Source organism: Oncorhynchus clarkii, chromosome 11 (assembly GCF_045791955.1).
Source record: "Oncorhynchus clarkii lewisi isolate Uvic-CL-2024 chromosome 11, UVic_Ocla_1.0, whole genome shotgun sequence".
Taxonomy (NCBI): domain Eukaryota; kingdom Metazoa; phylum Chordata; class Actinopteri; order Salmoniformes; family Salmonidae; genus Oncorhynchus; species Oncorhynchus clarkii.
Genome location: NC_092157.1, coordinates 8,484,673 through 8,498,157, shown reverse-complemented (window position 1 = coordinate 8,498,157; position 13,485 = coordinate 8,484,673). Strand labels below are relative to the sequence as shown.

At 46.6% G+C, this 13,485-nt stretch overlaps 1 protein-coding gene across 1 annotated transcript in view; it reads right to left on the bottom strand.

The window, feature by feature from the left end:
• Positions 1-13,485, bottom strand: part of LOC139420147 (voltage-gated inwardly rectifying potassium channel KCNH2-like) — a 324,004-nt gene that overhangs the window by 3,956 nt on the left and 306,563 nt on the right. Inside the window, exons 8-13 of the mRNA XM_071169928.1 lie at positions 12,837-13,036; positions 10,809-11,061; positions 9,857-10,050; positions 9,519-9,621; positions 9,039-9,341; positions 7,741-7,918 (exon numbers count right to left, since the gene is read on the bottom strand). Coding sequence (XP_071026029.1) covers positions 7,741-7,918; positions 9,039-9,341; positions 9,519-9,621; positions 9,857-10,050; positions 10,809-11,061; positions 12,837-13,036 — 1,231 coding nt within the window. The remainder of the gene's footprint in view (positions 1-7,740; positions 7,919-9,038; positions 9,342-9,518; positions 9,622-9,856; positions 10,051-10,808; positions 11,062-12,836; positions 13,037-13,485) is intronic.

The following is a 13,485-nucleotide window of genomic DNA, read 5'->3' as shown; positions in this document are numbered from 1 at the left end:
GTCAGAGGGCTACAGCAAAATTGTCCTGCTAGATCTTCTATATCATACAGAGTGAGTTTTAATCAGGAGCCTTCAGCTGCAGTTAATGGTTTGATCTTTATCAGTGGCAATAAATCCCACTGATATGTGGCCTGTGATTTTACAGTGCCTTAAAGCCACACTCCTAAATCTCTGTTTCTATCCTGAATGAATTATATCATGTAACTGTCAAAAATAATGGAAACACTGGAGTGAATGAGAGACACCAACTACACCGAACAAAAAATATAAACGCAACATGCAACAATTTCAAACATTTTACTGATTTTACAGTTCCTATAAGAAAACCAGTCAACTGAAATACATTCATTCTATGGATGTCACATGACAGGGAATACAGATATGCATCTGTTGGTCACAGATACCTTTAAAAAGGTAAGGGCGTGGATCAGAATACCAGTCAGTATCTGGTGTGACCACCATTTGCCTCATGCAGTGCGACACATCTCCTTCACATAGAGTTGATCAGGCTGTTGATTGTGGCCTGTGGAATAATGACCCAGTCCTCTTTAATGGCTGTGAGAAGTTGTTGGATATTAGCGGAACTGGAGCACGCTGGTGTACACGTCGATCCAGAGCATCCCGAACATGCTCAATGGGTGACATGTCTGTTGAGTATGCAGGCCATGGAAGAACTGGGTCATTTTCAGCTTCCAGGAATTGTGTACAGATCCTTGCGACATGGGGCCGTGCATTATCATGCTGAAACATGAGGTGATGGCGGTGGATAAATGTGCACGACAATGGACCTCAGGATCTCGTCACAGTATCTCTGTGCGTTCAAATTGCCATCGATAAAATGCAATTGTGTTTGTTGTCCGTAGCTTATGCCTGCCCATACCATAACCCCACCTCCACCATGGGGCACTCTGTTCACAACGCTGACATCAACAAACCGCTCTCCCACTTCTCCAGCGTGTCAGTGGCCATCGAAGGTGAGGCCATTTGCCCACTGAAGTCGGTTACAACACCAAACTCCAGTCAGGTCAAGACCCTGGTGAGGACGACAAGCACGCATATGAGCTTCCCTGAGACGGTATCTGACAGTTTGTGCAGAAATTCTTAATTTCTGCAAACCCACAGTTTCGTCAGCTGGTCTCAGACGATCCTACAGGTGAAGAAGCCAGATGTGGAGATCCTAGGTTGGTGTGGTTACACCTGGTCTGCGGTTGTGAGGCCGGTTGGACATTCTACCAAATCCTCTAAAACAAAGTTGGAGGCGGCTTATGGTAGAGCAATTAACAGTGAATTCTCTGGCATCAGCTCTGGTGGACATTCCTCCCGTCAGCAAATCCCTGGATTTCAACTGCTCTCTGGACATTCATACCCGGATCTCACAGCTAGCTAGCTGCTATCCGTGTGACTTCTGGCTTTCGTCGATTCCGGAGCAAACATAAATTATTCCGGAGCTAGCCAGCTCCGTCAATCACTCCTGAGTTCCATCAATCACTCCTGGGCTGCAGTCACCTATCCGGACCCGTTTTACTGCCTACGCGGAGCCCCACCGGGCCTTCACAACTGGACTGCCGACGTTATCTACCTGAAGGAGATCCGGCTGGCTCCTCCGTCGCGACGTTACCTGAACGCCCATCTGCGGCCTGCTAACCGTTAGCTGTCTTACCGGCTGCTATCTGAATAGACAATCGGACAATTTATTTATTTTTATTATTATTATTATGTTTTCTTCTTGGGCCTCTATAACTATATCTATTGTTCTTATTTTTGTTGTTGTTGTGTGATTTGGATTAATCCCCTCTACCACACGGAACCCCACTAATCTACTGACGGAAAAAGAGGTGGCTAACAACAGACTCCATCCTATGCTAGCTTGCTACCGATGGCCTGGCTAGCTGTCTAAATCGCCGTGACCCCCAACCAACCTCTCCACTCACTGGACCCTTTTGATCACTCGACTAAGCATGCCTCTCCTTAATGTCAATATGTCTTGTCCATTGCTGTTCTGGTTAGTGTTTATTGGCTTATTTCACTGTAGAGCCTCTAGTCCAGCTCACTATACCTTATCCAACCTATTAGTTCCACCACCCACACATGCAATGACATCTCCTGGTTTCAATGATGTTTCTAGAGACAATATCTCTCTCTTCATCACTCAATACCTAGGTTTACCTCCACTGTATTCACATCCTACCATACCTTTGTCTGTACATTATACCTTGATATTATTTTATCGCCCCCAGAAACCTCCTTTTACTCTCTGTTCCAGACGTTCTAGACGACCAATTCTTATTGCTTTTAGCCGCACCCTTATTCTACTCCTCCTATGTTCCTCTGGCGATGTAGAGGTGAATCCAGGCCCTGCAGTGCCTAGCTCCACTCCTATTCCCCAGGCGCTCCCTTTTGACAACTTCTGTAACCGTAATAGCCTTGGTTTCATGCATGTTAACATTAGAAGCCTCCTCCCTAAGTTTGTTCTATTCACTGCTTTAGCACACTCTGCCAACCCGGATGTTCTAGTTGTGTCTGAATCCTGGCTTAGGAAGACCACCAAAAATTCAGAAATTTTAATTCCAAACTACAACATTTTCAGACAAGATATAACTGCCAAAGGGGGCGGTGTTGCAATCTACTGCAAAGATAGCCTGCAGAGTTCTGTCCTACTATCCAGGTCTGTACCCAAACAATTTGAACTTCTACTTTTAAAAATCCACCTCTCTAAAAACAAGTCTATCACCGTTGCCACCTGCTATAGACCACCCTCTGCCCCCAGCTGTGCTCTGGACACCATATTTGAACTGATTGCCCCCCATCTATCCTCAGAGCTCGTGCTGCTAGGCGACCTAAACTGGAACATGCTTAACACCCCAGCCATCCTACAATCTAAACTTGATGCCCTCAATCTCACACAAATTATCAATGAACCTACCAGGTACCTCCCCAAAGCCTTAAACACGGGCACCCTCATAGATATCATCCTAACCAACTTCCCCTCTAAATACACCTCTGCTGTCTTCAACCAAGATCTCAGCGATCACTGCCTCATTGCCTGCATCCGTAATGGGTCAGCGGTCAAACGACCTCCACTCATCACTGTAAAACGCTCCCTGAAACACTTCAGCGAGCAAGCCTTTCTAATCGACCTGGCCGGGGTATCCTGGAAGGATATTGATCTCATCCCGTCAGTAGAGGATGCCTGGATATTTTTTTTAAATGCCTTCCTAACCATCTTAAATAAACATGCCCCATTCAAGAAATGTAGAACCAGGAACAGATATAGCCCTTGTTTCTCCCCAGACCTGACTGCCCTTAACCAACACAAAAACATCTGATGGCGTTCTGCATTAGCATCGAACAGCCCCCGTGATATGCAGCTGTTCAGGGAAGCTAGAAACCATTATACACAGGCAGTTAGAAAAGCCAAGGCTAGCTTTTTCAAGCAGAAATTTGCATCCTGCAACACAGGAAGAAAAGTTCTGGGACACTGTAAAGTCCATGGAGAATAAGAACACCTCCTCCCAGCTGCCCACTGCACTGAAGATAGGAAACACTGTCACCACTGATAAATCCACCATAATTGAGAATTTCAATAAGCATTTTTCTACGGCTGGCCATGCTTTCCACCTGGCTACTCCTACCCCGGTCAACAGCACTGCACCCCCAACAGCAACTCGCCCAAGCCTTCCCCATTTCTCCTTCTCCCAAATCCATTCAGCTGATGTTCTGAAAGAGCTGCAAAATCTGGACCCCTACAAATCAGCCGGGCTAGACAATCAGGACCCTTTCTTTCTAAAATTATCTGCCGAAATTGTTGCCACCCCTATTACTAGCCTGTTCAACCTCTCTTTCGTGTCGTCTGAGATTCCCAAAGATTGGAAAGCAGCTGCGGTCATCCCCCTCTTCAAAGGGGGGGACACTCTTGACCCAAACTGCTACAGACCTATATCTATCCTACCATGCCTTTCTAAGGTCTTCGAAAGCCAAGTCAACAAACAGATTACCGACCATTTCGAATCTCACCATACCTTCTCTGCTATGCAATCTGGTTTCAGAGCTGGTCATGGGTGCACCTCAGCCACGCTCAAGGTCCTAAACGATATCTTAACCGCCATCGATAAGAAACATTACTGCGCAGCCGTATTCATTGATCTTGCCAAGGCTTTCGACTCTGTCAATCACCACATCCTCATCGGCAGACTCGACAGCCTTGGTTTCTCAAATGATTGCCTTGCCTGGTTCACCAACTACTTCTCTGATAGTGTTCAGTGTGTCAAATTGGAGGGTCTGCTGTCCGGACCTCTGGCAGTCTCTATGGGGGTGCCACAGGGTTCAAATCTTGGACCGACTCTCTTCTCTGTATACATCAATGAGGTCGCTCTTGCTGCTGGTGAGTCTCTAATCCACCTCTACGCAGACGACACCATTCTGTATACTTCCGGCCCTTCTTTGGACACTGTGTTAACAACCCTCCAGGCAAGCTTCAATGCCATACAACTCTTCTTCCGTGGCCTCCAATTGCTCTTAAATACAAGTAAAACTAAATGCATGCTCTTCAACCGATCGCTACCTGCACCTACCCGCCTGTCCAACATCACTACTCTGGACGGCTCTGACTTAGAATACGTGGACAACTACAAATACTTAGGTGTCTGGTTAGACTGTAAACTCTCCTTCCAGACCCATATCAAACATCTCCAATCCAAAGTTAAATCTAGAATTGGCTTCCTATTTCGCAACAAAGCATCCTTCACTCATGCTGCCAAACATACCCTTGTAAAACTGACCATCCTACCAATCCTCGACTTTGGCGATGTCATTTACAAAATAGCCTCCAAAACCCTACTCAACAAATTGGATGCAGTCTATCACAGTGCAATCCGTTTTGTCACCAAAGCCCCATATACTACCCACCATTGCGACCTGTACGCTCTCGTTGGCTGGCCCTTGCTTCATACTCGTCGCCAAACCCACTGGCTCCATGTCATCTACAAGACCCTGCTAGGTAAAGTCCCCCCTTATCTCAGCTCGCTGGTCACCATAGCATCTCCCACCTGTAGCACACGCTCCATCAGGTATATCTCACTAGTCACCCCCAAAACCAATTCTTTCTTTGGCCGCCTCTCCTTCCAGTTCTCTGCTGCCAATGACTGGAACGAACTACAAAAATCTCTGAAACTGGAAACACTTATCTCCCTCACTAGCTTTAAGCACCAACTGTCAGAGCAGCTCACAGATTACTGCACCTGTACATAGCCCACCTATAATTTAGCCCAAACAACTACCTCTTTCCCAACTGTATTTAATTGATTTATTTATTTTGCTCCTTTGCACCCCATTATTTTTATTTCTACTTTGCACATTCTTCCACTGCAAAACTACCATTCCAGTGTTTTACTTGTTATATTGTATTTACTGGAATGTTTCAGGGATATTTTAATTCCAGCTCATGAAACATGGGACCAACACTTTACATCTTGTGTTTATATTTTTGTTCAGTGTATATTGAAATCAGGTGTTTCCACACAGGTGTGGTTCTTGAGTTAATTAATCAATGAACCTACTGTGCATTTGGAAAGTATTCAGACCCCTTGACTTTTTCCACATTTTGTTACGATATTTCAGTTTTCTATTTCTAATACATTTGCTGAACTTTCAAAAAAACAGTTTTTGCTTTGTCATTATGGGTTATTGTGATGTCATTATGGGTTATTGTGATGTCATTATGGGTTATTGTGATGTCATTATGGGTTATTGTGTGTAGATTGATGATAACAAACAATTGGATCCATTTGAGAATAATTCTGTAAAGTAACAAAATGTGGAAAAAGTCAAGGGGTCTGAAAACTTTCCGAATGCACTGTACCATCATGCTTAGGGTCATGTATAAAAATGCTGGACTATGTCTCCATAAGATGACAATGCTCCCATCTACAGGGTACGGGTGGTCACTGAATGGTTTGATGAGCAGGAAAACGACGTAAACCACATGCCATGGCTGTCTCAGTCACCAGATCTCAACCCCATTGCTGAAACAACGGTAAGATGTATAACTGAATTGTAAACCATGTTGAAACAACGGTTAGATGTAAAACCATTCAGTCCCGCCCTTGTTCCTGCCCCTCTCCTGCCACTGTCTCTGTCCCTGTTCCTGTCCGTGTCCCTGCTCCTGTATCTGTCCCTGTGCACCTGTACTGCTCCTGTCTCTGTCCCTGTGCCCCTGTCCTGCCCCTGTGTCGATCCCTGTGCCCCGGTCCTACTCTTGTATCTATCCCTGTGCACCTGTACTGCTCCTGCCCTCGCCCCTGTCTCTGTCCCTGTGCCCCTGTCCTGCCCCTGTGTCTATCCCTGTGCCCCTGTCCTACCCTTGTATCTATCCCTGTGCACCTGTCCTTGTCGCTGTCCCTTCCCCTGACTCTGTCCTTGCTCCTGTCTCTGTCTCTGTGCCCCTAGCCTGCCCCTGCTCCTGTCTCTGTCCCTGTCTCTGTTCCTGTGCCCCTGTTCCTGCCCCAATCCTGCCCCTGTCTCTGTCTCTGTCTCTACATGTCTCTGTCTCTACATGTCTCTGTCCCTACATGTCTCTGTCTCTACATGTCTCTGTCTCTACATGTCTCTGTCTCTACATGTCTCTGTCCCTACATGTCTCTGTCCCTACATGTCTCTGTCTCTACATGTCTCTGTCTCTACATGTCTCTGTCCCTACATGTCTCTGTCTCTACATGTCTCTGTCTCTACATGTCTCTGTCCCTACATGTCTCTGTCTCTACATGTCTCTGTCCCTACATGTCTCTGTCCCTACATGTCTCTGTCTCTACATGTCTCTGTCCCTGCTCCTGTCTCTGTGCCTACATGTCTCTGTCTCTACATGTCTCTGTCTCTACATGTCTCTGTCCCTACATGTTTCTGTCTCTACATGTCTCTGTCCCTACATGTCTCTGTCTCTACATGTCTCTGTCTCTACATGTCTCTGTCCCTACATGTCTCTCTCTCAACATGTCTCTGTGCCTACATGTCTCTGTCTCTACATGTCTCTGTCCCTACATGTCTCTGTCTCTACATGTCTCTGTCTCTACATGTCTCTGTCCCTACATGTCTCTGTCCCTACATGTCTCTGTCTCTACCTGACCCTACATGTCTCTGTCTCTACATGTCTCTGTCTCTACATGTCTCTGTCCCTACATGTCTCTGTCCCTACATGTATCTGTCTCTACATGTCTCTGTCCCTGCATGTCTCTGTCTCTACATGTCTCTGTCTCTACATGTCTCTGTCTCTACATGTCTCTGTCTCTACCTGACCCTACATGTCTCTGTCTCTACATGTATCTGTCTCTACATGTCTCTGTCCCTGCATGTCTCTGTCTCTACATGTCTCTGTCTCTACATGTCTCTGTCCCTACATGTCTCTGTCCCTACATGTCTCTGTCTCTACCTGTCCCTACATGTCTCTGTCTCTACATGTCTCTGTCTCTAAATGTCTCTGTCTCTACATGTCTCTGTCTCTACATGTCTCTGTCTCTACATGTCTCTGTCCCTACATGTCTCTGTCCCTACATGTCTCTGTCTCTACCTGTCCCTACATGTCTCTGTCTCTACATGTCTCTGTCTCTAAATGTCTCTGTCTCTACATGTCTCTTTCCCTACATGTCTCTGTCCCTACATGTCTCTGTCTCTACATGTCTCTGTCCCTACATGTCTCTGTCCCTACATGTCTCTGTCTCTACATGTCTCTGTCTCTGCATGTCTCTGTACCTGTTGAGTTGTTGCTGCAGCAGGTCCAGTCTGTTGTCCAGCTCGGTGCGCTGCCTGCGGCTGATATTGTTGAGAGGGGGGGAGGATGGCAGGCTGCACCGAGGCAACTCCTGGTACTCACGACTGCCCCGACTCTCCCCCCAGAAACTGAAGATATTTGAGACCCCTGAAAATGCTCCTGTTTGTGAAGAAGATAGGGGAGAGAGGGGAGAAAGGGGAGAATAGGGTATGAAGGCATATTCTATTGTTTTATATTGTTTGTCTGTGTGTCTGTGTGTGTGTCTGTGTGTGTCTGTGTGTCGGTGTGTGTCTGTGTGTCTGTGTGCCTGTTTGTCGGTGAATGTGTCTGTGTGTCTGTTTGTCTGTGTGTGTGTGTTTGTGTGTCTGTCTGTTTGTCTCTCTGTGTGTATGTGTGTCTGTTTCTCTGTTTGTCTGTGTGTCTGTGTGTGTGTGTCCGTGTGTGTCTGTGTGTCTCTTTGTCTATGTGTGTGTCTGTGTGTCTGTGTGTCCGTGTGTCCATGTGTGTGTGTCTGTGTGTCTGTTTGTCTGTGTGTGTGTCTGTGTGTGTCTGTGTGTCTGTCTGTTTGTCTGTGTGTGTGTGTGTCTGTGTGTCTGTGTGTTTGTGTGTGTCTGTGTGTATGTTTGTCTCTGTGTCTGTTTGTCTGTGTGTGTGTGTGTGTCTGTATGTTTGTCTGTGTGTCTATGTGTGTCTGTGTGCCTGTGTGTGTCTGTGTGTGTGTCTATGTGTGTGTGTATGTATGTTTGTTTGTCTGTATGTATCTGTGTGTCTGTCTGTTTGTCTCTCTGTGTGTATGTGTGTCTGTGTGTGTGTCTGTGTCTGTGTGTCTGTTTGTCTGTGTGTGTCTGTGTGTCTATCTGTGTGTGTCTGTGTGTCCATGTCTGTGTGTCTGTTTGTCTGTGTGTGTGTCTGTGTGTGTCTGTTTGTCTGTGTGTGTTTGTGTGTCTGTGTGTATGTTTGTCTGTGTGTCTTTTTGTTTGTGTGTGTCTGTGTGTCTGTGTGTCTGTTTGTCTGTGTGTGTGTCTGTGTGTCTGTATGTGTGTCTGTCTGTCTGTCTGTCTGTCTGTCTGTCTGTTTGTCTCTCTCTGTGTATGTGTGTATATGTGTCTGTGTCTGTGTGTCTGTGTGTCTGTCTGTCTCTCTGTCTGTCTGTCTATGTGTCTGTGTGTCTGTCTGTGTGTCTGTCTGTCTGTGTGTCTGTGTGTCTGTGTGTCTGTGTGTCTATGTGTCTGTGTCTGTGTGTCTGTGTGTCTGTGTCTGTGTGTGTTCCCAGACCCACCTGAGAGTGCATTGCAGGTGTTGCCCCCCTTGTGGTCCCCCTCCCCCTCCCCCTCGGGATTGTCCCTAAAGATCAGAGAGGTGGCCTGAGCCGGGGACATCTCATGCAGCGCTGACTGAGGGGCGGGGCATGTGACCACAGACTCCTCCCCCTCGCCACTGCTGGAGTGGGTGGACACTGAACTCCGAGGTCCCTCCCAGTCTGGCTTAAGCCTCACCCCCTGCTTACTGGCCGCCTCCTTCCGTCTACGCCGAACTGGCTTGTTGGATCTCTCCTTTTTATTCTCTCCTGCATTGGCGTCGTCTGAGAGAAGAAACAGGAAGAGATGGTGACACACTGGATGGGATCTGAAAAGTTGATTTGTGACCTACGACTAAGCGTGGATAGTGGGTGTTCCTCTTCACCGAGAGAGAGAGAGAAGCAATGGGTAGTAATATTAGCTCTCATAAACAGAGACGAAGGAGTGGAAGGGATGGTTACCCTTCTCTGTCCGGCGCCGGAATGATAGTTTGCGTCTGCGCAGTTTGTTGAATCCTACACAGTTTGAGTTGTCACTTTCTGGAGAGCCTGGAATCATATTGGCCTGCAGGGATTAACAAAGCAAGACATCTTGAAACATCACGGAAGATAAAGGACTTATATAGTATCAATGTGTAAAATAGCTGCTCCATAGGAATGCACAATGGAAATAACTTACAAATTCATTAATTCCCTAATTTGTATTCATCAATTCATATATGAATATAAAAATGTGTTATGGTCGTGAAGTTTAAGATATGAGGAAAAGTTCTTGCAATCAGGGCAGAGGACATACTCACATCCCGGAGGTCAAAGGTGATCTCCAGGTTCATCCAGAAGTGGTCGGAGAACTCTGGGTACATGTCTAACACCTCCAGGACGTCCTCTCTGTGGATCTTATGGAGGTCACAGTAGGTCAGAGCTCTCACATCCGCATTGGACTTTCCAGCCCGCCCGTACAGGTTGATAGGCTCACCAAAGATGTCATTCTTCCCTGTGGGAGACGAGAGGACATAGTACCATATTTTACATACTGTACCAGTCAAAAGTCTGGACACACTTACGTGTGATTTATGTAGAATTCAAGGCACACTTAACCAGCATGGCTATCACAGCATTCTGCAGCGATAAGGAAAAGCAGCCAACAAGTGCTCAGCATATGTGGGAACTCCTTCAAGACTGCTGGAAATGCATTCCAGGTGAAGCTGGTTGAGAGAATGCCAAGAGTGTGCAAAGCTGTCATCAAGGCAAAGGGTGGCTAAGATTCCATATGTGTCATTTCATAATTTGTATGTCTTCATTATTCTACAATGTAGAAAATAGTCAAAATAAAGAAAAGCCCTTGAATGAGTAGGTGTGTCCAAACATTTGACTGGTACTGTATATTAACAAATGCAAATGTTAAACAGTCCTACTTTTTTCTATTACTGGGATGTCAGACGGCAAACCTACAGATTTGAAATTATTAAAATGGTCCAGAGTACTAGTGTTTGTTTTAAATGAGATAGCCTTTCACCCTTCTTGAGTGCCCAGTTCTTGAAGCTATATGACGTACAAGTAGGACCAATTGTTGCCAGTAGATGGCTCTGTTGGTTCATTTTTATTTATTTGGTTCCCTGGCACACATCTGAATCTCTGAATATACCACATTCAGTTTTCTACTCCTTCCCCTTTAGGTTGATACATGCAACACTAGTCGTAGTAGAACCTATTCTATTTGGGTTGACAGTAGCTCCTGTCTATCATCCTCACCCAAGATGGCCACCACCACGTCGCCTCTGAGGATCTCGATGGAGCCACGGGAGATGAAGTAGATGGCGGTGAGCACGTCGCCGGCGTGCACCAGGGTGTCGCCAGGCGGGGCGTGGGTGGTCTTGAACTTCATGGCCAGGGCCCGCAGACAGCCCTTCGTGGAGCCCTTGAAGGCCTTGCAGTTCTCCAGGAGGGTACGGTTAAGGTGGAGGCATATGTCAGCCTGGAGACACTCTGGGAACCCCTTCAACACCTGGTAGAGAGAGAGGTAGGGAGGGGGAGGGAGGGAGAGAGGGAAAGATGTGGGGGAGGGAGAGGGAGAGAAAGGGGAAGACAGAGGGTGAGAGGGGGGGAGAGAAAGGGGAATGGAGGGGGGTGAGGGGAGAGAGGGGGAGGAGGGAGGGGGAGAAAGAGAGTGAGTATTTAGTGGGAGGGTGAGGGAGACAGAGAGGGGGAGAGAGAGAGTGGGAGAGAGGGGGAGAGAAAGGGGAATGGAGGGGGGTGGTGGGGAGAGAAGATGGAGGGAGGGGGAGAGAGAGAGAGATAGAGAGAGAGAGGGGGGGATAGAGAGAGTGGGAGAGGGGGAGAGACGGTGATACTAACTTAAAGGCAGCAGCTAGATATTTACAGGACACCCTTATCCAGGGCAACTTACAGAATGTATTGAGTGGATACATATTTCTTACTTGTCCCCTGTGGGAATCAAACCCACAACCCTGGCGTTGCACGAGCCACACTCTACCAACTGAGACATCACTGCTGAATGACAAACATACACATATTCTGTCAAAAATGTAGTTGTCTGATACGTAGCATCCAAGCGAATATTACCCCAAAACAACTGCAATATTTAGTCAGCAATCTGCTGATATACTTTCACAGGACTTGTAAAGGCTTTTAAAATATGTTTTATTTAATGAATACTACAAGCCGTATTAATGATTTCCCCATTCTGACAAGGAGACACAATTACATTTCAGATGAAGGAGCGGAAGGTTTTCTGTGTGACTCTGGGACAAAGCTGTCAGACCAGACCAACGTCTGGAAACACCCCCCTCTTCTTAAACCTTAATACTCCCACTCTAGTCCATCTCTATCCAACCGACCAATGAGGTCATCATTAATAGACAGAGGCTATGACTGATTCAGTCAGACAGACGTGAGGAGGGGTTACATCATGACCACCGTTATAATCACGTCAGCAAACATTTTACTAATCCAATACGCTTCTCAACACAACATAATGAGGAAGTTGAGCAAACAAGCAACTTGGCTGTATCTTGTAAATTATTTATTAAGTCAAACAGGAATTCAGACGGAATATTGCAATTTTCATGTTGGGAAATCCAACACGCACTTAAAGCGTGTTGGAGAGAGTCTAGGCTCAGTCAGAGAGAGAGAGAGAGAGTGTGTGTTTGAGTGTGTGTGTTTGAGTGTGTGTGTTTGAGTGTGTGTGTATGAGTGCGTGTGTGTTTGAGTGTCTCTGTGTGCGTGTGTGTATGTGTGTTTGAGTGTGTGTGTGTGTGTGTGTGTGTGTGTGTGTGTGTGTGTGTGTGTGTGTGTGTGTGTGTGTGTGTGTGTGTGTGTGTGTGTGTCTGTGTGTTTGAGTGTGTGTGTGTGTGTGTGTGTGTGTGTGTGTATGAGTGCGTGTGTGTTTGAGTGTCTCTGTGTGCGTGTGTGTATGTGTGTTTGAGTGTGTGTGTGTGTGTGTGTGTGTGTGTGTGTGTGTGTGTGTGTGTGTGTGTGTGTGTGTGTGTGTGTGTCTGTGTGTTTGAGTGTGTGTGTGTGTGTGTGTGTGTGTGTATTTGAGTGTCTGTGTGTGTTTGAGTGTGTATGTATGTGGGTTTAAGTGTGTGTGTGTTGAAGTGTGTGTGTGTGTGTTTGTCTGTGTCTGTGTGTTTGAGTGTGTATGTAAGTGGGTTTAAGTGTGTGTGAGTTTAAGTGTGTGTGTGTTTGCGTGTGTGTGTGTCTGTGTCTGTGTGTTTGAGTGTGTATGTATGTGGGTTTAAGTGTGTGTGTGTGACTCACAGCGGTCATATCAATGCCGTTAGTGTAGGACCAGGCGTGTTGGAAGTACTCCTCCAGCCGCTGCCTCAGTGGGTTGGGGATCTGATGGAAACGGATGAACTCTCGGACCCGCAGCATCTGGGTGTGGTACCTGGCCGTACCCGAGTACAACCTCTGGATGATGGCCGACACGTTACCAAAAATACTGGCGTACATCAGAGCTGGAGGAATAAATGATTATTGTGAACAAAATTCAGGAGCAGCAGAATACAACTACTCTCTACTGCACCCTGGGAACAAACGTTATAGTATCTCAGACCAGTTAGTGGTTGTAACAGGCTCTAGAGCAGAGGAGGACGGCTCATAGTAATGGCTGAAACGGAGCAAATGGAATGGCATCAAACCATGTCTGTGATGTAATTGATACCATTCCACTAATTCTGCTCCAGTCATTACCATAAACCTGTTCTCCCCAATTATATTAGTGGTTCCTTTCTCTCTTACTGTGCCACCAGCTGAATGTTACTCTGCCTGGAGTACCCCCGGAGTACCCCTGAAATACCCCTGGAGTACCCCTGGAGTACACCTTAAATACCCCTGGAGTACCCCTGGAGTACACCTGAAATACCCCTGGAGTACCCCTGGAGTACACCTGAAATATCCCTGGAGT